Below are 26,133 nucleotides of genomic sequence, written 5' to 3' on the forward strand. Positions count from 1 at the left end.
TGTGGTCACCACCACCCAGGCAGCATTTTTAAAAGCTCCCAGTGCCAAGTAAATCAGAGTCTCTGACGCTGGACTCAGATGCAGACATTTTTGAAAACCCCCAGGAAGTCACCTGGAGGGTGTGCGGTACAGACATCATGGTCCTGGGGACGGGAGTATGTTGCCTCCTTTTCACAGCCTTGAGGAGGTGGAACTCAGACTCTGGAGAAGGCGAGTGTCCAGCACAAGCGTGTGTTTCTTAAAGCCGGTGGGAGGCCCCTGAGGCAGGTCTCAGTATGGTTCTGCTCTGCTTTTTGACAAGGCTATGTTTTGAGAAATCTGTAGATAGGAGATTTTCTGTGTTGTTAGCATGATAAAGTACATTCACAGAACATCACCTGTGCTATGTTTAGCCACCTCTGGGCAAGGTGCTCAGATGTGTGTGGTTCTATGTCACTACCTAGATCTTTGAGGCAGACAGCAGCAAAGCTAAAATGCTAACCAAGGCCTGTCTTCAGGAAGCAACAGCTTGTGAGGGGCAGAGAGCTGGGCCCAAGGTGTGTGAAACACGTGGTCACCCGCATGGCAGGCTTTTCTATGCCCACATGCCTATCTTATGCGCATGGTCAATTTTCAAGTTGAAAGTTTGTTTTGGGTGCTTCCCTCACGTGTTCTTTTGACTTTTTGCTTCCCAATTCCTCGAGGACAGTGCCAGGCCTGATGGGAAAATAAAATCCGCACTGCTTGCGGCTTTGAGATTTTGCTGTAAGCTGGCATGTGGACAACCACCGAAAACGATAAATGCCGCTTCCATGCGGAACTGTCCAGGGCCACGCGAGACAAGCTAGGGCTGGTAGTGTGGAGCCAGAGCAGACCCACGTATATGGTCCTGCGGCAGAACGCTGGCTGAGAATGTCTCTGGGGTTCCCTGTAGATTTCCAGCCGCTTCATTTGACTCTGATACCTCTGCTCTGTCGGCCATCAGAAATCACTCCAGACTGCCTTAAATCAAAGTGGACACTTCCCCCTTTCCTCTCCCCCACGTAAATGCCTTGCTCTGTATGGAATGACTTGGGTCAGCAGAAGTACATTGAGAAAGCATAGTGTTTTTCCTCTGTTCCAGTACAGAGCCGAAAGTAGTCGATCTCTGTGTATATAAGCCTCTGCGTAGGCCATGGCGCTTTGTGCACAAACGGGGAAGTGGTGACGCCCTCAGGAATGAGTTTCGTTCGTTCTTTAAATCTGGCAACAATGCTATCACTTCCAGGGGGTGGTGGGATGTGAAACCCATGGTCACCCCACCCGTGTGGCAGGTTTTTCGGTGTTCACAAGTTCATCTTGGGTGTGCGGTCAATTTACAAGTTAAGAGTTTGTCAGGGCGTTGGTGGCGCACGCCTTTAATCCCAGCACTGGGGAGGCAGAGGCAGGCGGATCTCTGTGAGTTCGAGGCCAGCCTGGTCTACAGAGCGAGTTCCAGGACAGCCTCCAAAACAATACAGAGAAACCATGTGTTGAAAAACCAAAAAAAAAAAAAAAAAAAAAAAAAGTTTGAATCGGCGGCTTTACTTGTGTTTCTCTGACTTTGTGTTCCTCATCCCTTTGTCTCATTTTCTCTTACCCATGTTTCTCCATAGAATGTTTGGCTGAGGGAAGAACAGGTTACTTTCTGGGACGTGACCACATTACCCCCTCCCAAATTAGACACTGAGCTCCCCCAGGGCAGCTGTTGTGTCTGATGGCAATCTGGGCTATAGAAGCATAATGAATGAATGATGCTAACCCAGGCTATAGTAGCTTAATGCATGAATGATGCTAACCCGTGCTATAGAAGCATAATGAATAAATGCCACTCTTGGAATGATGCTGAAGTGTCCCAGACTGGACTCACTAGGACAGCACAGACAGACTAAATACTTCCATCATTGGTGGCAGGCTGAGTAGCCGAGGCCAGCACCCTGGGCCAGGAATGTGGGTACCATTAGGAAGTGCTACGGGTGTTCTGTGGGGGACAGGGAACAGTCTCACAGGGTATGCAGACTCTGTCACATTCTCCACGCCTCCTGGGAGTCAGAGGGAGTGCCGAAGAGTGTCACGTGAGGGTGTGGGGAGTCTCAAAGGAGGAAAAAGCTGGAGGAAAGTAAGAGACTTCAGATGTCTGGAGGCGTTAGCAATCGGGTAATGCATCTGGCTCCTTGTGTAGACCAGGCTGGGACTAGCATCCGTAGCCCAGGGTAGGGCAGGAGGAAGAGGTGCACAGGTACCACAGCCAAAGGAAGCCATAGGGGTTTTTGTTTCTAGCCCCTCCCCTGGGCCATGAGGAGGAGGCGCCCATTCTTAAAGGGTTTGCCAGATTCCAGGTAAAGGAAGCCCCAGGTGAGCCTTTGGCCAGGTGCCTGTTAGGACACTTAATATTCCCCTGGAAACAGTTCCTTGGAATTTCCCAGGAGCCTTTGGGTAACCATATAGCCCATGGGTGTGGAAGCCAACCCCCACCCCCACACTGAGGAGGCCTGAAGTCTTGAAACTGGAATTGCAATATCATTGCCTGGAATGGACTGGAGATGTCCTGTGCTGTTGATGGTCAGGGGCCAGGAGCCTCCTACCCTTCTGGCTTCACTATCAGATTTTCTGACGAGGACTTTCAGGAGTTTCCTATAAGAATTCAGGGGCCAGGAGGGCCGTTCAGTAAAGTTGGCACGGGGCCCTGTGGACAGCCTCTGTGATACCAGATAGATTATGTTCCCCCAGAGTGCAGTCTCCACCCCTTCCCAGGGCCCCCTCTGCTGGTCTAACATTAAATGAACAACACCCGGCTCTCAGCCCTCCTCTTCCCAAGCTCCTGGCTCCACCTCTGGGGACGAGAGGCCTAAAAAGCTTTTCCCACCTCCAGCCAGGCATGCTGTGGAGGTGTGAAGAGCAGACTTTGGGCAGTGCGGGCTGGAAGGCCCTGGTCTCCCTTAGTGCAGTGTCTAGGAGCGGGAGCGGGGAAGACAAGGGGGTTCCCTGGTAGATACCGGAACCAGGACGGGCAGAAGGGTGGCTCGGATGAGCAGAGGAACCACGGAATCTAGCCAAAGCCAACGGCTGACACTACTGCCCCCTCCTGCCCCACCCATGGCTTGTGGACATCGCTGCCACGCCCGTGGCTGAAACCACCACTCAGAAGGCCGCCCCCAAGCTGGGGTGAGGGAGGAAGGGTGCCGCAGTGACAACCCAGTGACTCCGCTGATTACAATGGCAGACGGGTAGTAAGGGCAGGAGTTGACACTGGGGGCTAGCTGATGCCAGTTTGTACCGTTGGGGGCCCAGCTCAGTGTCACAAGGCACCGCATCTTTCCAGCCAGTTAGCAGACCTCCAGAGAGGTGTCCGCACCTGCTGAAGACAGAAGGCCAAGGAAGACAGCAGTGGGATCTACAGCTCTACAGCTCCATCCCAGCTGTATCCCGCCTGAGAACACCTTCCCTCTGTGACACCCTGCCCAACAGTCCCAGCACCAGGGTCCCTTCCCTCCTGCAGTCCTCCCAGCCCCTGACAAAGCAGAGTCCCACAGGCTTCAGTGGCGGGCCCTCGGGCCACACTTGAAAAACAAGGGCTAAGCGGGGCTTCAGGTGTCCTAGTACAATGTATGCGGTGTTGCTCTCTACAGAAGGTCACAGAAGGAAACAAAACAGGCCCATCTGTGGCCCCCGGAGAGAGAGGGAACCACGTCTGATGAGTGCTGAAGAGGATACACACAGGTGATTGTGAGCATCCCAGGGGTGGGGGTAGGGGTGGGGGACATGCACACTTCCTTGATGACGTTGACAAGGTCTGTTTGAGCTGGAATCCAGAGCAGGGGACAGACATGGGAAGCTGCATGTGAGGAGAGGCTGGTGACCAGAGCTCTATGCTCTTGTCAGTTCTCAAGAGGGCAGGCTCGGTAGCTGCTTTCCTCACCAGCACACGACGTTACCTGTGACCTCCACTTTCATGTGGTCAAGCCTCCCGACCCTTTGTCAGGTCCTGAAGCTAGCGTTCAGGAAGGCCCCTGTGTACCAGACTCTCGGACACTTCCCTACTCCTCTGGCAGCCGTGATCTGACTGTCTAGTACCTGAGCTTGACTGCTTGGTGCTCTCAGATAAGACCATTGTAGAGCATCGTCAGAAAGGGACAGTAGGAAGGAGTAGGTCCCCAAGCCTGTGCTTGGCTCCATGGTAGTACGGAAGCCTGGCCCATGCACACAGACATGAGAAGGAGACAGACCCGATGAGCCTTGGCGTTTTAGCTTCCCCAGTAAAAACCAATTTTTATATTTATTTATTTATTGGTTGTTCAAGACAGGGTTTCCCTGTGTAGCTTTGGAGGCTGTCCTGGCATTTGCTCTGTAGACCAGGCTGGTCTTGAACTCACAGAGATCAGCCTGCCTCTGCCTCCTGAGTGCTGGGATTAAAGGCGTGAGCCACCAACACCTTGCTGGATGCATCCAATTTTTTGAAAAATATATATTTTTATTATGTGTACAGGAGGCCAGGAGAGGGTGTCAGAAGCTGGGGTTAGAGGCATGGGTGCTGGGTTCCAAACTTGGTCCTCTTAAAGAACCAGCATGTGCTGTTAACCCCTGAGTCATCTTTCCAGCCCGGAAACTACTTTTCTTTTTTTAAGGACAAGGTATCAATATGATGCCCAGGTTGGTCTCAAATTAATGAATTCAAGTGATACTTTTGTCTCGGTCTCTCATGTACTGAGACCACAGGTAAATAACCAGGTGCCAACCCAAATACCACTTCCGGTCCTTGAATACCAGATGACAATGGAGAATCTTCCTTCATGCATGGAGGCGTGAAGATGCCATGCACTCATGGACCTTACATCGGTTTTCTTCCCCGGGGACCCCCTGACTCCCGGAAAGATGGGGCCATTCTTGATGAGTTCTAGGAAGCAGGGGAATGCACACGTATTCATGTCACCACCACCGGACCCTGGTGGAACCCATCAGGGGCCCACTTCTGAGACAGCCAGAAGCAGACAGCCACTGAGCATGTGTGGTCCCCTCCCTACTCAGCACTGCTCCTTTAAAGGGATTCTGCTCCTGTGGCGCTCATTCCTTCGCGCTTCATCAGACATGGAGCAGTCAGCCCCCAAAGAGCAGCTCCAGGCTTGATCTATGCTGGGCGAGAGAAGGGGCAGCAGGTGGACCAAGCCGCAGTGCTAAGGGTGGAGCAGAGCTGGAAGTCTGGTGACAAGTTCCGGAGCGTCCCATGCTCTTAACTTCCCCGAGAGCCTGAGCAGGCACCACCTTGCCTTACCATGGGCTCTCCTTCAGGGCACACAGGCCCACCAGGCTTAACTCAGGGTCCCAGCTTTCTGGCCAGCACTGCCCTACACAGCCATTGGAACAGCACTCAGAAGGTGTCCACAAGAGCCCGGCTTCTGTCTGGGAGCCCTACGGTAAGTGTGGGGAGCATGTGTGTGCACAGGGACTCCCATCCCCAGCCCTACCCCCCCCACCCCCGCAGACAGATAGAAAAGGTCTGAGCTCAGATGAAAGACCTTGGGCATCACTGAACTTCTCTGAACTTTCCCTACAAACTGGCAGAGAAAACAGGGTATAGGAAATGCCTTCACCTGCAGAGATCATTAGAAGACCAGAAAGGCAGGCACTGCCCTGCCCTTGGTGACATCTATCACAGGGCAATGGCCTCTCTGCAATGACCCTGGGAAGCCTAAGCTTTCTTTCTGATGGAAAGTTTTTTTTCCCTGTTTTGTCAGGCTTCAGTGTTAGTCCTCAGTTATGTTTCAGGGGTGACGAGTTCTCTCTTGCGGCTTGCTATGGGGTATCCACACATTGGGAGTGCCGGCAGACTTCATCAGGCAATCCGAGCCTGTCACCGTTCCTCTTAGAAGCCCAGCACCTGCATATATATGGGCTTAGGGTTAAAATTTGGAAGACCTGTACTTTCTCCTATGGCTTTGCATAGCTTTTCACCTGTGCCTCAGTTTCCCCACTTGCCTTATTGGGAACCTACTCTTCCTTCCCAGGGACATCTGTAGGTAATGTCCTCCTTTTTCTCCCTCCACAGACATCTGGACCTGAGGCTGCCGCCTGGGTCCCCTTCCCCACAGTCGATGTCCCAGACCATGCTCACTATACCCTGGGTACGGTGATCCTGCTGGTGGGGCTCACAGGGATGCTGGGAAATCTGACGGTCATCTACACCTTCTGCAGGTGCCTGAGTGGTGGGGCTGGGTCAAGGGCACTGTGCGAATCCAGTCATGAAGACAGGGCAGAATGCAAGGGTGAAGAGTTACCCAGCTCTATCCAGGCACCTTAAGAGTGTCAGAGAAGCAAGGACCACACCTTCTATAGCATCCGGTCTAGGCATCAACTCTTAAGCTGATGAAAAGGGGAAAATGGCCCAGGGAACCTTGAATAGCTTGTGCATGCCCAGTGGGCTTCAGGCATACCCTTTGGGGCAGGCAGGTATGCCAGGACCTTCAGGTCTCTGCTCCTTCGACCCTGCTCTCAGTTCACCTCTGCACTCAGAGGAATCCTCCCTATGCCTTGAAGAGCATCCCTGGGCACCAGGATCCTTGAACTCCCAGCAGCCAGCTTGGCTTCTTCCCCACCTATGCTGCTGGCTGCAACAGGCAGGTTGGGAAGCCAGCACAGACTTCAGGCTCCACCAGTGGGAGAACTGAGCCAGTCATTTATCCTCCTTGAGCCCACATCTCTTCTCTATAGCATGTAAGTGTGGCTCCCCGTCACCATGCTTCCTCCTGTTTGTGCACTGGCTGGAAAATAAATCCCAGCTTTGCAATTTCCCGAGTTGGGCTGGGGACCAAATCCTTTTGTGAGTGAAGGCCTTAGTACTGTCGTCTGGAGAACGGGACCGCAATGCGTCCCTTAGCAGCAAGTATTGAGACAGACAGTGCTGGAGGAGGGTTGTGAAGGTCCCTGTCCCGTGGTCAGAGTCATAGGTCTTGGGCCCTTTGCCACCTCAAGAGGGAACAGTGAAGCTGAGCGGGGCAGGGTCAAGCTGGGCAGCAGGAGGAGGAAGAGGAGAAATAGGAAGGAGGCAGAGAAGAGGAGAAGGAAGAGGAGGGGGAGGGGAGGGGGAGGAGGGGAAGGGGGAGGGGGAGGAGGAGGGGGAGGAGGAGGGGGAGGGGGAGGGAGAGGAGACTAGAGCAGGTAGGAAGAAGGTATCAGAGCAAGAGGGGTAGCCAGAGGGACGCTGTTGGGGGACCGTGGCCGGAGAGGATTGTCCAAGGGACAGAGTGAGTCAACCGAGGAAACAATCCAAAGGGTGAGAAGAAGAAAGGGGTGTGGTGGAGAGCCAGCTCCTGGGCTGCACAGCTCTTTCTGGAGACACCGCTCCTCACTTCACTATGAGGGACCGATCATGGGAGAGCCTTTGCCCATATTACTGGTGATACCTGCTGGACTGAGAGACATGCCTGTGGGCGGCCCAAGAGACCCCACCTGTGTCTATTCGTGGGGGAAGGGGGGTTGTGTGTGCATGCACGACCTGTTGCGTGCCCGTTTATCATATTAGCTCTTGTGTCTATGTGCATACATGAATAGCTGAGGGAGAGGGAAGGCTCCCGTAGCTCCAGAGGTCCTGGGAAGCATGCCCTGACTTCCTCCAACCTCCCAGGAACAGAGGCCTGCGGACACCGGCAAACATGCTCATCATCAACCTTGCAGTCAGCGACTTCTTCATGTCGCTCACTCAGGCCCCGGTCTTCTTTGCCAGCAGCCTGTACAAGAAGTGGCTCTTTGGGAAGACAGGTAGACACTTGGGGTTCCTTTCTGCTATAGGGAGGCAGGGGTTGTGATGGAGAGAGGCCACAGTGGTGGAGACGGTCCAGAGGAGGAAGTTTGCTCTCGCTGGGCACAGAGGGCAGCACCCTGGATCCCATGACCGAGTGAATGGGAAAGATGGGTTTCTGTCCTTGACAGCCCTGCCAGCCTGGCCAGACGCGGTGAGCGAGCATGGTGGAGATGGCTTGGTCCTGTTTTCTGGGAGGCAGGGGAGGAGCGGAGTTTGTCCCACCCTTTGAGACTTTCTCCCCCAGGGACTTACAGAAGTGGGTATACCCACAGGTTGCGAGTTCTATGCCTTCTGTGGGGCTGTCTTCGGCATCACGTCCATGATCACCCTGACAGCCATAGCCCTGGACCGCTATCTGGTGATCACACGTCCCCTGGCCACCATTGGGATGGGATCCAAAAGACAAACGGCCCTTGTCCTGCTGGGTGTCTGGCTCTATGCCCTGGCTTGGAGTCTGCCACCCTTCTTTGGCTGGAGTAAGTGGGCTGGGGCTCTTGGGGGAGATACAGATAGGCTATGAGAGGAAGTTTAAGACGAGGCTGGGTTGACCAGCTGACAGAGGGCTTCACGGATCACGTAAACGTCAGGTCAGACGACATTCGTGGCACGACCAGCATCGGGGGAAGCTCAGAGTGCTTTACCAGGGACTAGAGGACCAGTCAGAGAGCCTGTCGCCAAATATGGGGGTTACTGGATGGGAGCAAGTGGGGCACATTTAATGCTGAGTGTGTTGCTAGCCAGACTGTCCCAGGCCTGGGGCGGCGAGTCCTCAGCAGGTGGGACAAGCAGTAAGGCTTGAGGATCGCGGCCCTGGAGCTACAGAGGGGCTAGCTCCAGTCAATGCTGGAGCAATGTCCCTGCTAGAACCTACTTGGGAGAATCCCTTCACATCTCTCAACTGCCACTGGCTTTCTCAGTTCTGGGCGGGGCTTATGGCTGTGCTTAGGAACCCGAGTTTCACATCTGAAGCCCCTACGGAACAAGGTGCCTTAAGCAACCACACAGTGAAGTCTGCACTCCACCCACCCACCCCTGTCCCCGGCTCCCAGGCGCCTACGTGCCCGAGGGACTGCTGACTTCCTGCTCCTGGGACTACGTGACCTTCACGCCCCAGGTGCGCGCCTACACCATGCTGCTCTTCTGCTTCGTGTTCTTCCTCCCCCTGCTCATCATCATCGGCTGCTACATCTTCATCTTCAGGGCCATCCGAGAGACGGGCCGGTGAGTGTGCCGTGCAGGGCTGAAGCGAAGAAGGTAGGGTCTGCCCATCAGCGCACACTCGGGTGCAGGTAGGTTAAGACAGGGGGACCCCTGTGCTTATGGGGCGAGGGCACCTAGAAAAGTTCCTAGAGATGCGTCCTCTGTGGCGAGCTTACACTCACTGCATTCCTGGCAGTTCCACAGGAGGGCAGCTGAGGCCCAGTAAAAGGCCTTTCTGTCTGTGTGGGAAAGGACGACCCCTCCTATGTGTCCCCAGCAGCTGTGACCTGTACTTGCTACAGCCCAGATGCACCCTTCCTAGGGCCTGTGAGGGCTGCGGTGAGTCCCCTCAACGGCGGCGGCAGTGGCACCGGCTGCAGAGTGAGTGGAAGATGGCCAAGGTCGCACTGATTGTCATCCTCCTCTTCGTGCTCTCCTGGGCCCCCTACTCCACTGTGGCCCTGGTGGCTTTTGCTGGGTGAGCAGGAGGCATAACGCTGGACCAGGGAGCCTCTCCTTTCAGCCACCCTGACACCCTAGGTCCAACTTGGCAGCCTTACCCTCCCCACTCCTCGCCTCACAAGGCTTACCCAGTTCCTGGAAGCTTCGGGGATACACTGGGGTAGCCCTGGCTACCCACGGGAAGTCTGGGAACCTCCCATCTCCTTGGGAACAAGCAGATATTTCTGAGGTTCCGGCCCCCTCTTAGCTTGAGCCATAGGCACACAGACAAAGAATCGATCCCTAGTATGTTCTCTCTAGCACCCTCTATGGCTTGAGTCTGGTAACCATGGCACCTTCAGCAGCATGGGCATGGGCTAGATTTCCAAAGCACTCCTGTGAGAATGAGATTTTGGTACTTTGAGCTATTTGGGTACCAGTCTTTTTTATTAGTAAGAATGCAGTCTCCTAGAGGAGAAGTTTCTCTAGGACATCCAAGGGACAGTGTACAAGATGGGGTTAGGGGTTAGCAGCATTGCATGTGGGATCTGAAGACCAGAGTGGCATAGAGAGGCATTGCCAGCTGCACAGGCTCTAAGGGACAGTGGGACCTAGCCACCCCCACCCCTGCAGGTGTGACCCATCTTCCTCCCAGAGCCCCACCCCCAACCATCTTTAGTCTCCTTCCTACCCAGTCTTAAACCAGAATCCTCACTGGCACTGCCAGTCTCTCACTATGGGGCTGGCTTGCCTGTGTTGGTTAGGGCTGGCATTGGTGTAGGCTGGGCTGGCCTTGGCTTAGACTGAGCTGGCACTGGCTTAGTTTAGGCTGGCATTGGCTTAGGCTGGGCTGGCATTGGTGTAGGCTGGGCTGGCCTTGGCTTAGGCTGGGCAGGCATTGGTTTAGGCTGGGCTGACATTGGTTTAGACTGGGCTGGCATTGGCTTAGCCTGGGCTGACATTGGTTTAGACTGGGCTGACATTGGTTTAGACTGGGCTGACATTGGTTTATTTTAGGCTGGCATTGGTTTATTTTAGGCTGGCATTGGTTTAGTTTGGGCTGGCATAGGCTTAGGCTGGGCTGGCATTGATTTAGTTTGGAGTTTGGGCCTTGGCAGAGTCAGCCATAGGGACAACTGGGGACATGAATAGGGGACCCCACACCTTCTCTGTCCTAGGTACTCTCACATCCTGACGCCCTACATGAGCTCAGTGCCAGCTGTCATCGCCAAGGCTTCTGCCATCCACAACCCCATCATTTATGCCATCACTCACCCCAAATACAGGTGCGGCCTCCTCAAGACCTCCAAGCCCACCTAGGGGCATGAAGGGTCTGAGCCTACAGATGACGGCAGAGGTTATCTGTCTCTCTGATTTCTCACATGTATATTAGTTGGGGGGTCATGAACATCTTGGTGAAGCTAGTAATACTGGGAAGGGACTGAAGTTGCCACGCTCCCTCTTCTTTCCCGTATCCTACAAGGTATCAATGGCCACCTGTGTGGGAGCCAAACCTAACGACAGGCAGTCAGGTCAGATCATTAGCAGTACTTCCTGTGCAAGCCCCCAGACTGTGACACCCTGCAAACACCCCAGCAGGGCATGCTTGCTTCCACCAGGGGTCCTGGCAGCCTCTGGGGGGTAATGTGACCACGTTCATGCTCCACCAAGAGGGACGACAGCAAAGCCCTACTGTGGGCCCTCAGCGTTGTTTGCAGCTTGGTGATGTCCAGCACTTGCTAATCTGACGCAGACCTCAGTCAGTCCAGCCTATAGTACTTGGGTGTGTCCATGGCACCCATTCCCAGAGATGTCGCCTAGGACAACCGTGTTAGGACTTGAAGCGATGTCTAATTGGTTGAGCCCACTATCTCAAGGCTCTCCCTCTGTGTCCACCACTCCCTGGATCTATGGTTAATTCCATCAGCCCTGGGAGCCCACCAGTCTCTTTCACCTGGATGTCTGTCCGTCCCCATTACCAGCATCTGTCTATTCCCCATCTCTAAGCCCGTATCAGTCTGTCCTTTCCTTTCCCCCTTCATGTCCCTTACCCTAACCAGATATGTGACTCCTGCAGGGCAGCAATTGCCCAGCACCTGCCTTGCCTTGGGGTACTTCTTGGAGTGTCAAGCCAGCGCGGCCATCCGTCCCTCAGCTACCGCTCCACCCATCGCTCTACGCTGAGTAGCCAGTCCTCTGACCTCAGCTGGATCGCTGGGCCAAAGCGACAAGAGTCCCTGGGTTCTGACAGTGAGGTGGTAAGGATGCTGGGTCCTCACTGGCTGGCACCTCCCATTCCCTTTCCCAACCAGCCCCAGGAACCTGAACGTGGTTGGCAGGGCCACATGTGAGACTGGGGGGACGCGTCACCTCTTCTAACCTCCGGTGCCTCACCCTCTGTGACAACCGGGAGTACCCAGACAGAGAGGACATGGGTGATCTGAAGTGACCCAGCAGCAGCCCAGTCTAGACATAGGCTTTTCAAGTCACCCCTTTCTCCATGGCAGGAGCCAACCCAGGGTCCCTGTTCCTTAGCACTAAGCCCCCACCTTACGGGATGTATGAAGAGCTACAAGCTGCAGAATAGGGGGGACCACTAGCCTGCGATCAGACCTGGCTTCAAGCCTTGACATACCACACCGTCACTGTGTGATCTGAGAGCCAGCGTGGCTGGACTGACCCCTGTCCTTCGCTGTTCTATCCTTGAGGCCTTCTGTTAAGCTGTAGAGATGCCAGGGTCCCTTCTCTAAACCGCTAGTAGAAAGTGAGGGGTCTGTCTTATGTGCTAACAGAGGCCTTGACTCTGGTGAAGGACACCTAGCTGGATATCCACGGGCTTAAGCAGGCAAACACTATCAACCCCGGGATGCATTTTCCTGGGCTTTGGTGACCACAACTTTGCAAATGATGTCGTGGGTCCCCCTCAATGAAGCTGGAAGAGGCATGGGTATGCTGTAAGTTGTCCGTCTCACCTCAGAGTTGCTTTCCCGCCTCCCCAGGGATGGACAGACACAGAAGCAACAGCTGTGTGGGGAACTTCCCAGCCAGCAAGTGGGCAATCCTCCTGCGGTCAAAACCTGGAAGATAAGTCGGTCAAGGCTCCTTCCAGCCCCCAGGTACAGAAATCCAAAGCTCCCAAGGTGCTTGGACCCTGTCAGTCTGTGAAGGGGTAAGGAGCCAGGCCAAGTAGCCTAAGAAGTGTCCAGAAAGGTAGGCATGTAGTGTGAACAGGCCTCTCAAAATCACCTTGCCTTGCCTGCCCAGAGGTCTCTGACTCCCAGACATCCCCAGCAGAGCCTGGGTATGGTCTGTGACTAGGGGGGTATCTGCATGTGACTGTGACTATGTGTGCATGAAGTGCTGTTCACTATGTTATGCCATGACAGACGCAGAGTTATAATTGTATGTGCTCATGAAAATGTGTGGTCTGCAGCCGAGAACAGCTCATGCATGTGTGGCCCATGTCCCTGGCACATGCTGTCTGTCTCTGTGATGCCTGTGTCTTGTATGGGTGACGGAGTGTAGATGATTTTGTCTGATTCCGATGCGGGACGTACCTGCAGAAGAGGCTGCAAGCTGTGCAAGTGCTCACTGCCAATGCCCTGAGCTCAAGATGTCACTCAAAATACTTGCAGCTATAAAAAGAAGACCAGCTGTCAGCCCCAGTGCCTATGGAACGGAATGTTGATGGTGTTAGAGGAGGCCATATTTTGGAACACTGGAAATGCCATGAGCACAGGCAGCCCCTCCCCCCAGCTGGCAGCTTCCCTGCCCTCCTCTTTCCTGCACACAGCCCCTTTCTGTCAGCCACTGGGTATTCCAGAGCCTCCTCAGGCACTCGGGGATCACGGGTGTGTCCTGTCTTCCGTCCTTTGCTGCTTCCCTATGAGTAGCCCGCTGCTGCTGCTGCATCTGGGGAGCTCCCGTCCCCCTGTGTTGTATTCCAGGCACTATGCACGATCACAGAGGTCAGGTCAGAAGCCTGGTAGTGGCTTATGATGACCAGGAAGTGGTTAAAGACATAACGTCCACCCTGGGTGTAGGCAGGACCATGGGGATGGGCTTTTAGCACGGAGGGTCGAGGGTCAGCAGTTGCTAAACACAAGGGATAAGCATTGCCATCAAGTCACAGGGACACAGAGGAAACTCCCTGGGGTTCCCTGAGGGAAGGGGTTGAGCTGTCTGTCTGAGCATCCTGAGTGAACACAGAGGGACTCAGGAGAAGGAACAGGGAGTGTGTGTGTGTGTGTGTGTGTGTGAGAGAGAGAGAAAGAGAGAGAGAGAGAGAGAGAGAGAGAGAGAGAGAGAGTCAGAGAGAGAGAGGGAGAGGCAGACAGAGAGACAGAGAGAAGAGAGACAGAGGATTTGGGAGCATCCAAGGAGACCGTGAGGATAGCATTAGGGATGTAGAAAGGAAGAGGGGCGGGGCCGGTGGGTGGTAGGAATGGTGAACTGTGCAGGGGTGCAGGAGAGGGTGTCTCCAGACCCCGGGGAACAAGGATCCAGGAGGGGCTTAGTCACCTTTGCAGTACAGCCAAGCCCTTCTCACGTGCCCCCAGGGAGGTTGTGACAGGCAGAGTAAACCCGTGAGGTGTACTTCCTAAGGAAGCTGGTGCTACAGGGCAGGCAAATCGTGAGTGAGTTAGGGAAGAAGGGATAAAGGGGTCACCAGGCCTCACATACGTTCGGAGAAAGATCAACTGGGGTGGAGGCCTGAGTTTCTGAACCTCAGGCGTGCAAGCGCCTGAGGCTATCCTGGGAGTTATCCTGAAAACAGCCTAAGATCTTGCTGGCTCCTCCTTAGAAGTGTGGTCCTTGAGAAGGTCCACCCCAGCCCTGACCGCAGCCTGGCCCTCCCACACAGTTGCCCTCAGTGGTCAGTTTCCTCAAATGTGAAGAGGTATTAGAAGGCTGCCCTGTGAGACACCCCGAGAGATGAGCAGATGCGATTTATTTACTTGCAGACCAAGGGACAGCTCCCCAGCCTGGACCTCGGGATGTAGGACGCCCTCTGCCCTCCTTTTCTTCTGCTACTCGTCCAGTCCGGTCACCTCCCTAGCACAAGCACGAACCCAGGCTTATCTCTAAAGCCTGGAAGCTTTGCAAGTGTCACTGTCACCTGTGCTACCCTGGACTCACAGCTCCAGGGCCTTCCCACACCGTGAAACTCCGGCCTTGAAGCCTGCTCTGCACTCCTCAGCCGCTACCCTGGGCTCTGCCTGAAGCATGGACCAGGCTCTCTCTCCTGCTTCACTCCAGCAGCCGCCGCCTCTCCTCAGACACTGTGTGCCCCGATTGTCCAGGCGATGACAATGGCGATGGCACTAGGGAACACATCATTTATTTATGAGTCGAGCATCTTGGCTAGCGTTCGTGGCCAGGCTGGACATCTCATTGGTTCAGAAAGCTCTGCCCAGCATCCCCCCGCTGCCAGTGATAAACACAGACTTTACTTTGCACACCAGAAATTCTTCTCCACCTCTAACTTCCCATAGCATTCACACGGTGGCCCATACTCATGTGTGCATGGGCACTGGAGGGCACAGAGGTACCTATCTGTATGCACACGTAGCACATGTATGCACACCCTGCCCTGACTGACTGTTTTGTGCCAGTGGTCTAAGTTCCTTCCAGATGTGGCTCTGACAGGGCACTGGAAAATAAAAACCAAGGTCTCTTGTGACAAACGTGTCTACTGCTACTTCTGTGGCGGAGAGAACAGGCCTGATCTCCATGCCTCCGGCCACTTCTTTCTCCCTTCCCTAAGGATTTTCACTCCTGAAAATCCATTTCAGACTGTTGAGGAGCAAAATAGAGGAGGGACAAAGGCCAGTTTGGCCCATCCCCTGCTCCCCATGGAGGTGTGGAACTCCGCCCAGCCATGAGTACCAGCTGCTCTCCAACTGGCTTCGGGTCTCCCAGGGGAGGCAGAGGGAGGCTGGCCTTTCCCTTTAAGAACATCTTCTCACTCCCCCTCCCTTATCCAGAAGCAAGTCATCAGGCAGTGCCAGAGTCCAAAGAAAGAGCCTTCAGCTCCAGGTACAGCCTTGCTGGGTCACCAGGTTCAGGGTCAGCCTTGCTGGGGCTCCAGGGCCAGGGTCAGCCCTCTCTTTTTGGTTTTGCCATGTGGCTGAATCTTCCCCAGCTGAGGAGGACAGATAGGCCTGGGGGACGAGGGTGGGGGTTAGGGATAGATGGGATGGTGCCGAGGCTTGGATGGGAGAGGGAGGGGGTGCTGACCTCCTCGCCCATGAAGGTAGAGTCGCATGGTACCAAGGGGAGGTAGAGAAACAAAGGAAAAGAGCACGTCCCTCCCTGGCTTCTTCCCTGTGCTGTTTCTGTGACCTTGAGCAAATTGCCAAGTGACCCTGTAACATCAGCTCTCTTACTATGCTTACCCCCCCCCCCCCCGCCCCGTGTGTGCCAGGCTCGGAGTGTAGGGCTTGAGTGACGGCAGCTAGGGAATTACTCACATCCAGGCCTGCACTGAGTCCTCCAGGTTAGTGTGGTCCAGCAAGAAGGCAACCTTCAGCCTCAGTCTCCCGAGCTGGGAGCCACAGTGAACCTCAATCTATCTCCAGACTACACTAGATCTGAAGTCTCTCTTGGGGGGGAAGATGGGCTTCTGGGGGCATCTTAACACAAACGTCATGGTGGCTGAAGCCCCAAGGGGCCACGGCCACCAGCCAGAGCGCACTGTCTCCGGGGTTTAGGCTGAGCATGCCGCACATTCCTCCCCTGCCTGCCCCTTCTGGCTTGGTGTCCTAGCAGCTGAACAGGCGGCACTTCACCCCTACTCCCTGTCATTCCTGCGCAAAGGGCATGGAGCCTGGCGTGCAGCGCTGGCAGCTGGAGCTTTCCGTGCTGCTGTCAAGTTTTCCAGGGCACAAATGAGACAGGAGAGCCAGGAATAACTGCCTGGGCCCCAGAGGGTCTAGAGGGGTGGGACAACCTCAGACCTGGCTTCAGACCTCCTTCCAAGGGGTCGAACAGCACCCCCTACTCTAGGCCAGGCCTTTGGAAGATGCCTATGGCCACCGGGAGCCCATCATCTGACTTGAGTCCCGTTGAAATGAACCCAGGCTCCAGTGGGACCCAAGTCCACTCCCTGTGTGACCTTAGAAAATGTGTTTAACTTCTCTGCGCCTCGGCTCTTACAATCCAAGGTGGCAGCCTCTTAGGGCCCGCAGGAAACTGGTGTGAAGGGCCCCGTTTTCTGAACTTGGCCATGTTCAAAGTACTGCCATTACATGGCCATTTCTATGTCTGGACCCATAAAAGTGACCCGGGAGTCAGTCAGCACTCTTGGGATCTAAAGGTTTTACAGACCTGCTGGAGGCCAAGTCCAGGGCCCCATAGGGCCCCGCAATGGGTAAGGTGCCAACTCATGGTCCTGACTAGGAACAACAGGATAGCAAAACCCCTACCCAGAGGAGGGTCCAGAGTGGGCCCACTGACTGGAACAAGGGTGCATGGGCCCTGCAGAGTCCTCCCTGCCTGCCCCTTGGGGATGGGTGTCCTGGGTGCCTGACACCCCTTCCCATGGACTATATTAGCTGTGTGAGTCATGGTGGACTGGGAGGCCACGGGCAGGCGGGCCCAGTGTTGGGTTACAGTCCATTTATGGGCGCAGCAAGGGCAGATATCAGTGTCGATGGCATTTACTCCCAGCTATTCTTAGGAGCCTCCCAGGAGCTCTGCACAGCCTGACCAGGCAGCAAGGGACACAGCAGGCAAGGCCAGGGGTTGGGGTCCTGGGGCCAGGAGCAGAGATATTGACTGGAGAGACGGGGTGCATGAGTGTCCTCTTACCTGACTCTTTGTGTTATTTGTCTGCAGAGGAAACCACTGCTGTCGGTACCGGTATGTCTTACAGTGTGACTCTGACTGGGCCTGGGCCCTGGGGCTTCCGTCTGCAAGGAGGCAAGGACTTCAATATGCCCCTCACTATCTCCCGGGTAAGTGAACACTGTCCCTAGCCTTATTTCCAAAGAGGCAGGGCCTTCTTGGAAGAGGGCACGCTCATGTCCATCTGTCTGTCAGTCAGTCTGTCTGTCTTCCTGGGGCTCTTGGAAAGCACAGCCTGTCCTATTCCTGGCCTGAAGTCTAGGATTGGACCGGGCTGATCTTGGCCACAGCTGAATTTGCTCACCCCAGCTTGATCTCTGGACTTTGCCCATCTAAGCAAGATGTCATGGGCAAATAGCTGGCATTTTGAGTAGAGGAGCAAATGCTGATTTTGCGGGGTGGGTAAGCTTGTGGGCAGAGAGTGCAGGGCCTTCCTAAGCCCTTCCCTAGCAGAGCAGGCTTGGGGTATTCCCAAACTTGGAGTCCCTCCCTAAAAGTGGACAGTTGCTTAGGGAAGAGCATTCCTAGCATAAGGTAGACAGGTAGATGGACAAATTGTTGCCCCCGCTGCCTGCTGTCTCGATAAAAATGCAGGCTAGACTGACTGCTGCTCTCCAGTGTCCCCGGACCCAAGACACCAGCCCCTCCTCTCCCTGCCATAGTAGGCCTGACAAGAGCCTCATGTCACCTGACCCTTGGTCTGAGCCTGTCTTCCTCACCTGAGCCCGGGGATGCCTGTCTCATGACTTTGCTCTTGCTAGGCTGGGGAAATGGCCCCTGGATCCTGAAGTGTGTGGTGAGACACATCACTGCCCAATGGAAATGGCACCAAATGTCATGTGTTATGAGCGCGGTTCCCATTGGGTTGGAGAAACTGAGGCCCAGAGATAAAAAGTAGACGTTCTTGAAAGGAAGAGAGTAGTGTGGCTTTAACTACTGCCACAGCCTGTTGCTATCTGCTCAATATTTGCTAGATAGACCGCCCCACAAGTCCTGGTAGATCCGGGACTGAAGGCCCCAGGGCTTAAGGGTACTGAGAAGCATGCAGGGAACAAGTATAACCTGCTTGGTGGCTGAGCCCCTGGCAAGACTGATCTGGGCTTAAGGGGTAGGGTTAGACTCCAGGCTGTCACTGTGAAGTTTGAGGGCGAAATCAGGTAGAGTTGGATTGCTGCTTCTTCCATAGCGGGGCAGAGACTTGCCTTGGGCCTGGGGCTGGCACTCAGCGGTAGCGGTCGGGGAAGCCTGGCGGGTGCCTGACACAGGGGCAGGGTCCAGTATCTTCCACTGAAGCAGGCTTGGTCCTCAGATCCCTTTTAAGCTAGGCACATAGAGTGGTCTTTGGGGAAGGACGTTGTCCTTCACCTCTTAGCTGCAGATCTGAAGTCTCTGTCCTCCAGACCTACTGCCCTGAAAACCGCAGGGCCCTTGTTGAGAGGACACCCTAAACCACGTACATTCTCCGTGACAATGTGGTGACATGTGAGTCCAGTGGCTACGCTCAGCCCAGACCCTGCACAATCCCCACTCCTGTGACTGTAGTTTTCCTGTCTGTATAAGGTAGGGCCTCTCGCACCATTTCATGTGCCCTTCGGACTGATGAAGATTGATGGGATGCCTAGGATCGAGCCCACCATCCCCAAGGCTCATTGCTGGGGCTCCGTGCTCTGTCCAAGGGGAACAAATTCATCTCCAGGATCAGTGGCACCCAGAAAAGCCAATGACCTCACTCAGGACCTATTCAACACCTGGCCCCGGATGGCCAGGGCTTAAATGACAGCACAGAGGCTTTTAGCTAGACAGCAAGAAGAATGTCCTCAATCAAAGATGGGGCAGTTGGAGTGTGCTGGAAACTAAAGCTAAGGAGACAATTAAAAATAGAAGCCAGGGCATTAGGAGATCGGCTAATTTCTGATACAAACCTCAAATCACCTGAAGCACGGTGGCCCGAGCAATGGTGTTCAGGTCTTGCAGTCTCCTGAAAAATACAACCAGTGGGCCACAGATACAGGGGGCTTTGACAGCCCAGGCTTGGGTATTTCAGGCCCAGTGCTGATGGCAAGGCAGACACTGGACACTAGGCTTGTGGTGTTTGCTGCCAACATGTACAAGTACCTTCTGTACCAAACATTCTGCTCACAGAGACAGGATTGGGGCACTGCCCATCTTCAGCAGCCCCCTGCTCCAGGCACAGTCACTGCAATTGTGAGGGGCGATCAGGCAGGAAGTCCGGGGTTACTAGCTCGGAGCCCAGCAAACTAAGACTTGCACGGGATGGAGATGCCCATGGGTAGCACTCACATGTCCTGCATGGCCTGGTCCTTTGCCTGTCAGTCCGGGCACTGGCGGAAGCTGGCCTCTCTCAAAAGTGGGTATGTGTTCCTCCCAGAAAGAACAGCTGCCCCCTGCATGTTGGATGATAGCTTGGGTATCACCTTGCCCACGGCCTCCACTCAGGCACCACGGCATCAGCCTGAGCTGAAGACCCCCAAGACCCTCATTCAGTGAGCTTAAGCCTGGGAATTTGCTGCGATGGGATTCAGGAGGGGTTCTCTCAAAAGGGTGGAGGGCAAATGCCTCTATTTATCCCGGACAGGTGCAGAGGCCTGCAACCCGAGCTTCCCTCTCACCCCCCCCCCCACCTTAGCCAGTTCTCCAGGAAGCCGAGCTGAGGGAGCAGATCAACAGGTCCAGCCCTCACCAGGACCCCTGCCTCTGGCCAGATGCTGGGGCTGGGTGTGGGGCCCTGCTCCTTCGTGGCTGTGGCACCTTCCACCTTAGGAAAGAAGCAAGTGTCTTTGTTCAAGTCTAGCATGGCCTCAGTGGTCTTGCCTATAAAATGGGGTAGTGCTGTCCATACCTGTGAAAGTACAAGTGTGGAAACGAGGCTGGCTATGAGGCCGGCGTGCAAAGGGGCGGTGGGTGGGGTCAGGCCTGCTTCCTTATTGTCAAGCCTCTGCTCTCAGACTCTCCATCCTGCCTGGCAAGTTTGCCTGGGCCACAGTCCAGAGGTCTTCTGCTTCTCCTCTGGCTTCAGTTTCAGTATTATTGAGCTGTCCCAGCTAAGGTGGGGACACTGAGCACAGAGGACCCTTGGGAAGAGAACGAGAGGACAGTTTGAAACTATTCTGGGGGTGGCTGTGCTGGCGGTTCCTGGAATCTCCAGGCCCCTGGAGCGTAGCATCTTGAGCTGTTCCCGGCAACGCCTATCCGTGCTGACAGCCCGTGCTGTTTATAGCGCTGCTGAAGGTCAGGCAACCATCTATCTGCAGTGAAGATAAGGGACAGTCATAACTGGAGACTGCATTCTTAGACTTCAACTCTCCAGGTCCTCCTGTGACTCCAACTAACCTCTGACCCCTTGAAGGCCTTGAAAGAAGCAGGCCAGAGGCCCGCTAGGTTCTAGGAGGGCCCCTTGTAGGTCCCTGAACCCAGAACACAAGCCAAGGGCAACTCTATGGGAAGACAGGAATGCGGGCAGATGCTATGTGGAGACAGAAGACTCTGGGGACAGTGGATATGAGGAGGTTATAGGTACCAGGGACAGGAGGAAGTCCCCCAGCTGTGAAGACCCTCCAGTCCTTACCTCCAGGCTTCCCATTCCCAAACATGGCTTCTCCACCCTTCTAGAGCCAGGTTCCTACTTTCATGGGAGCCGCCCTTGGAAGCATGAAGTAGATTTTCCAGGGCCAAGTGCGCATAAGAACACTGGCAACTTGCTGGAGAAGTGGAGAGGAACAGTGTCAGGATTCAGACAAAAGAAGACCCACACACACACACACATATACACACACACACACCGTACACACATACACACACACACACACACACACACCAATTATTGGTATGTGCGGTCAGTTAGGTTCCAAGGCCAGGTATCCAAGTGTGTGAGGGGTGGGATGTGGAGGAGTAAGGACCTGTGCTCACTTCTTGGGGGAAACTCTGAGAGCATAGAAGGTGAAATGAGAGCTATTTGGACAAGCAAAGCAGGGCACGGGAGAGCCTGACTTATTTATACGCCAGAGTTGGAATAGCGGTTGAGGTCACTGGGAGACAGAAGTTTCCAGAAAAGGGGCAAGACCCCAGGGGAGGCCAAATGGGGAAAGAGCTGGCCTGGCACGTGGTAGTTTAATCCCAGAGAGTTGAAATGCACTTAAGATTGGGGAATCCCTGCTGGCTTTGAAGACGGGGATGGGAAGTTTCCACTCCTAGGCCTGCTTCCTGTCCTTGGTCAGCCACACTGCTACTGGCAAGTTGCACAGTGTGCTTCTGAATATGGGGAGGGATGATGAAAACTTCTGTCAAGCCCAGGGGTCCCAGAGAGGCTGCCGGCTGTCCTCTCCGCTTCCAGGGAGCTAGCGGGTCAGGAGGTCATGACACGGGAGCTTTGAACTACCGCATGGCACCTTGTTTCCCTGGGAGCCTGGACGAAATCCCTACTATCCTGCCACACCCTTCTAGAAATAGTAGGCTTGCACAGGACTGGTCACTGGGGTTTGACCGCCTTCTGTCAGCTCTGTCTTGCTTCTTGTGGAACACTGGGGTACAGCCATTCTGGTCACATACCTGCTGTCCCCCAGTGCTATCCTTGACTTTTCTGGAGCTTCTGGGGAGAAGGAGGTCAGGACCAGAACTCAGTCTCCCTTGGATTCCATCAAAATGGTCTCAGCTCTCAGCATTCTCGTGTCACACCCTGTTTGATAACTCAATCCTCACAAGACGCCCGAGGAAGGCCCCGCGCTCTGGACAACCACCGGGATGTGTGAAGTTTCAACCAAAGCAGGCGTAACTTGACTGGTTCCATTGTGTGCATGCTTTGCTTTCCTCCTCGGCTCGACGGTGGCCACGGCTTCAGTTGTGCTGGCCGGGGGAGGGGGCTGTGCCTTGCAAATCCAGTGTGTCCTCTTGACCATAATCTCATTTCTCTATGGTCCTTGCCTGGCTTACACATTTGGGGTCCAGAAGAGGAATGTTCTGGGCACAAGGTGGGCAGTGTTTAAGAAGATTCCTGGGACTTCAAAGGCTGGTGAGCAGCAGTTGGTAAGGGAGAGCCTTTTAGTCTTGTTGCCATCACCCACGTGGTATGGTCAGTGCTTCTGGGACCAGTGACATGGGGTTCCTTACGGTCACGGCCCAGCAAGCATGGGCCACGTGGCTGATCTTGGTTCAGTTTGACCTTGGCCTCTCTAGGCTCTGCTTACTGTTCAGATCCACACTGAAAAGTGACTGTTGCCTTGAACAATTGACAAATTAGGTAGAAATGAAACACTCATTCAGAGAGAATTTTAAATGATCAAAAAAATATAGAAAGCCTTTTTATAAAAAAAGAAAATATCACCAAGAACGAGTGTGCTTCGAGTCTTCCCTGAGACAAAGTCAACATAGAAAGGAGGACATAAAGTTAGAGAAGAGATGCGTGAACTAAACTTTTCATGAGCCCTGGGCTCTAGGCAAGGGACCCGCAGTGCCAGCCCCGTACCCCGGCCAGCTGAAGCGGCTCCTGTGGTGGAGGGAAGGGATCTGATGGTCCTTGGCCGTCTTTAGCACCCCTGCCTCCGTCTCGTCTCCTTCTCTGAGGACACTTGAGTAGAAAAGAACATTGCCCTGAATACCCCACCCCCCAGTTGAGGGACACTGGGCCCTGCTTAGGGCAGCCAAAGGCCAGGCCAGCTGAGCCCTGATGGGCAGACGCAGATGCAGGGAGAGCGATGCCAGGGACAGGGGGATCCAGCTTGGTGACTCCCTCTGGAATGTTTGGCTACTAACCAGGCCCCTGGAGCAAGGATTACCCCAGCCCACGCCTGAGGATATCAGACAGGGCCAGGCACAGGGAAGGATAAGTACAAGTTGGCCGTGCTTTAGGGAGAAACATGTCACCAGGCAGCTCTAAAGACATGGCATTCCTGATGGCCTGCAGCTGGCACCAGCTGATGAGGCCCAGCCTCCCTTGGATGTCATTCTGGTGCCCTTGCTTACATGGTTATCATGCTCCGAACACTCCCACACTGCCTGGCAGTGTCCCTTCTGCCTCCGAAGCCCCACCCTTCTGTATGAATTGGTAGCTGCTTCCCTCTGCTCTACCCCAAACTATTGAATGCAAGAAACAATTCCTTTTCCATAGATAGAAGCATCTGGGGATGTCCTTCTGTGGTGATGTCCTGCTACGGAGAGCATTTTAGGGGCTGGCATACCATAGACAGGACAGCTTCACTATGAGGTATCTTTCCATGGGAATGTCCTGCCACAGAGAGGCGAGCTGTGGGACACGGGCAGTCCACTAGGACAGCATGGCACTGGAAAACTTTACCCTGGGTGTTTTCATCTGTCTTTTCAGTGCTTCTAAAGTAAGATGGCCTGATGGATGGAGAGTAGCGAAGGTGGTGTGTGATTAAAGCGGAGAGCGGGACGTTATGGTTGTACGGTGACGATAAGAATTGGGTGTTTATAGTCTTTCAGCTTAAAGATTACTATAGTGAGTTGTTAGAGGCAGCGCAGCCTTGCATAAAAAGGTGGACTTTCTGCATAGCAGCGAGAGGCTTGTCTAGGGATATATCGTGGTTTTTTCCCACTGAGGTGTGTGTGTGTGTGTAGACAAGAAGATGACTTTGGGTATTGTGCCTTAGAAGTCATTCACCTTGTTTTTTGAGACAGGGTCTCTCATTGACCTGGGTACACCTATTCAGATAGGGTAGCTGGCCAGAAAGCCTCGGAATCCATCAGTCTCTGTCTTTCCAGCAATTGTGATTACAAGCAATTACCTACCCCTGTTCTTCAGTTGTGTGGCAGGACTCAAACTCAGGTCTTCAAGCTTGCAAACACTTAACTGACTGAGCCATCTCCCCAGGGTCTGTCAGTGTTTTTCACCTCTGCATTCAAGACAGCAACACACTTCTCTTACCGCAGGTTCCCTGTGGGGATGAACTAGGGGATAACGATGGTTCTACAATGGCCCTCTGGCATCTGGAGAGTGGGCTTTGCAAATCAGGTCTATTTTCTTGGCCATTCAGGCTTTCATTTCTCTAGTGTTCTTGCCTGGCAATTTGAGGTCCAGAAGAGGAATTTCTGGGTACAAGATGGACAGTGGTTGAGAAGACACCGGGAGTGGGGTGTAATGGCACACACCTTCAATCCCAGCACTCGGGAGGCAGAGACAGGTGGATCTCTGTGAGTTCGAGACCAGCCTCGTCTACAGTGTGAGTTCCAGGACAGTCAAGGCTACACAGGGAAACCCTGTCTCAGGGAGGAAAGTAAAGGAGACACCTGGGACTGCAAAGGAAGGGTCCTTCTGGTCTTGTTGTCATCACCCACAGGGTACAGGACCAGCTTCTGGGACCAGTGATATGATTACACCAAAATCATTCTTTTTCTGGGCACAGTGACTGCAAGGTGCTTTGATGTGTGTATAGTTCCCTTTAAGGAACCTGGCAGGAGGCTTCCATCCATTCCCAGAGCTCGACTAGAGGCCCACACAGGCTTGGCACATGTAACATGGGGCTGGCCCCAGGTCATCTGTGATCGCCTTCTAGGATAGTCCCCAGACCTTAACCAAAATCCAGCTTCCGGCAGTGTTAATAGCCGGTCTTATTCCTTCGGTATAGCCAGGAAGGTGGGCAGGATGTGGCCAGAGATGCCAAGAGAACTAACTGGTGGTCAGTAAGGGGACAAAACTAAGGGATAGACTCCAGCCTTCTGGACAATGGTGTGGAGGGTGTTCAGAGCCCCCTCTTTCCTATGATGTCATTGGTGATATGGCCTGTGTCACATTCCATGTGGTATCATAGAAGGACTTTCTACTGTCATAGGGTCAGCTCCTAAAATACCCTTATGCATAAGTACCACACACTAACAGATTGCCCCACCTAGCTTGTCTCCTCAATCAGTAACCATTTATACTGGGGACAAAAAAGCGATCACTTCCATGTGGTATTATCAAAGACTGAGACATTCCATTGGAAGTCATAGAAACTGAAGGTAGTCTCCTTTAGTGACAACTCATGAGCTATTTTTCAGAGTAGGGCTGCTGATGTCACTATGGCCATTCAATCAAACCACTCTAAATTATGTCACTAGACCCTCTGGAAGTTTGTGTCTCAGATGATATCACTGTGGGTAAGGTCACACTCAAAGTACTGTTACTAAGGGGCTGCCAGGCAAAATTTGGTATTGTGTATGATGTCATTGAAAGTTCATTGTGAAGCCGGGTGTTGGTGGTGCACACCTTTAATCCCAGCACTTGGGAGGCAGAGGCAAGCGGATCTCTGTGAGTTCGAGGCCAGCCTGGTCTACAGAGTGAGTTCCAGGACAGCCTCCAAAACAATACAGAAAAACCCTGTCTCAAAAAAAAAAAAAAAAAAAAGAAAGAAAGAAAGAAAGGAAGGAAGTTCATTGTGAGCCACCATGGCTTTCCCTATATCCTGTAAAGTGTTTTCAGAGTAGAGTGTCAACGACACTCTGTGCGGTCAAAGACGGAGCCTCCAGACAAATATTTTTGGGTGTCAGTGGGGCACAGGAATTAGGAACCAGCTTCATAATTGTACCTTTCCTCCCAGAGGTATGCGGGCAGCGGGCGAGACTTAAGCCTGACTCACTTCACGGCCCGCCTTGTTCTCACCCAAGCAGGACTGATGGCTCTGGCAGTTTTCTGTGTCCCTGTCTCTGGTAGCGTGGAGCACCTGGTGCTTGGATGCTTGTGTGAGAGGACACTTATGCTGCTCTTTTGGTCAGGCAATGACTAGAATGACCGGGGCAGGGAGGTGCTAGCTAAGTCTTCCCTCATTCCTTGGACTGGAACGTTCTCAATGGCTTTGCAGGGTGCAGAGGTAATGGGTTAATTGGGGCGATGTATAGTCCCC

At 53.9% G+C, this 26,133-nt stretch overlaps 2 protein-coding genes across 11 annotated transcripts in view; both read left to right on the forward strand.

The window, feature by feature from the left end:
* The first annotated feature begins 5,267 nt into the window (after window positions 1-5,267).
* On the forward strand, window positions 5,268-15,097 carry Opn4 (opsin 4). Its single transcript, XM_005077694.4, has 10 exons — window positions 5,268-5,408; window positions 6,041-6,186; window positions 7,616-7,749; window positions 8,065-8,268; window positions 8,842-9,013; window positions 9,315-9,470; window positions 10,612-10,719; window positions 11,511-11,691; window positions 12,433-12,549; window positions 14,398-15,097. Exons 1-10 carry the CDS (start codon window positions 5,268-5,270, stop codon window positions 14,434-14,436), a joined length of 1,398 nt encoding a protein of 465 aa, XP_005077751.1. The 3' UTR covers window positions 14,437-15,097.
* Window positions 15,098-15,344: 247 nt separating this feature from the next.
* Window positions 15,345-26,133, forward strand: part of Ldb3 (LIM domain binding 3) — a 65,216-nt gene continuing 54,427 nt past the window's right edge. For 7 of the 10 annotated variants that reach the window (XM_040747692.1, XM_040747695.1, XM_013118772.3 and 4 more), the window contains exons 1-2: window positions 17,040-17,166; window positions 17,273-17,391. In XM_040747692.1, the coding sequence (XP_040603626.1) occupies window positions 17,299-17,391 (93 nt within the window). In that variant the 5' untranslated portion in view covers window positions 17,040-17,166; window positions 17,273-17,298. Of the gene's footprint in view, window positions 15,473-17,039; window positions 17,167-17,272; window positions 17,392-26,133 lie in introns of those variants that run through there. The other 3 variants (XM_005077627.4, XM_013118775.3, XM_040747693.1) reach the window with 2 other exon arrangements.

The sequence above is a fragment of the Mesocricetus auratus genome, unplaced genomic scaffold, assembly GCF_017639785.1.
Source record: "Mesocricetus auratus isolate SY011 unplaced genomic scaffold, BCM_Maur_2.0 Super-Scaffold_100006, whole genome shotgun sequence".
Taxonomy (NCBI): Eukaryota; Metazoa; Chordata; class Mammalia; order Rodentia; family Cricetidae; genus Mesocricetus; species Mesocricetus auratus.

Bases quoted from the DNA above. Each gene is read 5' to 3' on its own strand.
- Opn4 (XM_005077694.4), top strand. From the start codon at position 5,268: ATGGGCTCTCCTTCAGGGCACACAGGCCCACCAGGCTTAACTCAGGGT. The intron at 8,269-8,841 runs GTAAGTGGGCTG...CCCGGCTCCCAG, and splicing joins GCCACCCTTCTTTGGCTGGA to GCGCCTACGTGCCCGAGGGA. The intron at 11,692-12,432 runs GTAAGGATGCTG...CCGCCTCCCCAG, and splicing joins TGGGTTCTGACAGTGAGGTG to GGATGGACAGACACAGAAGC.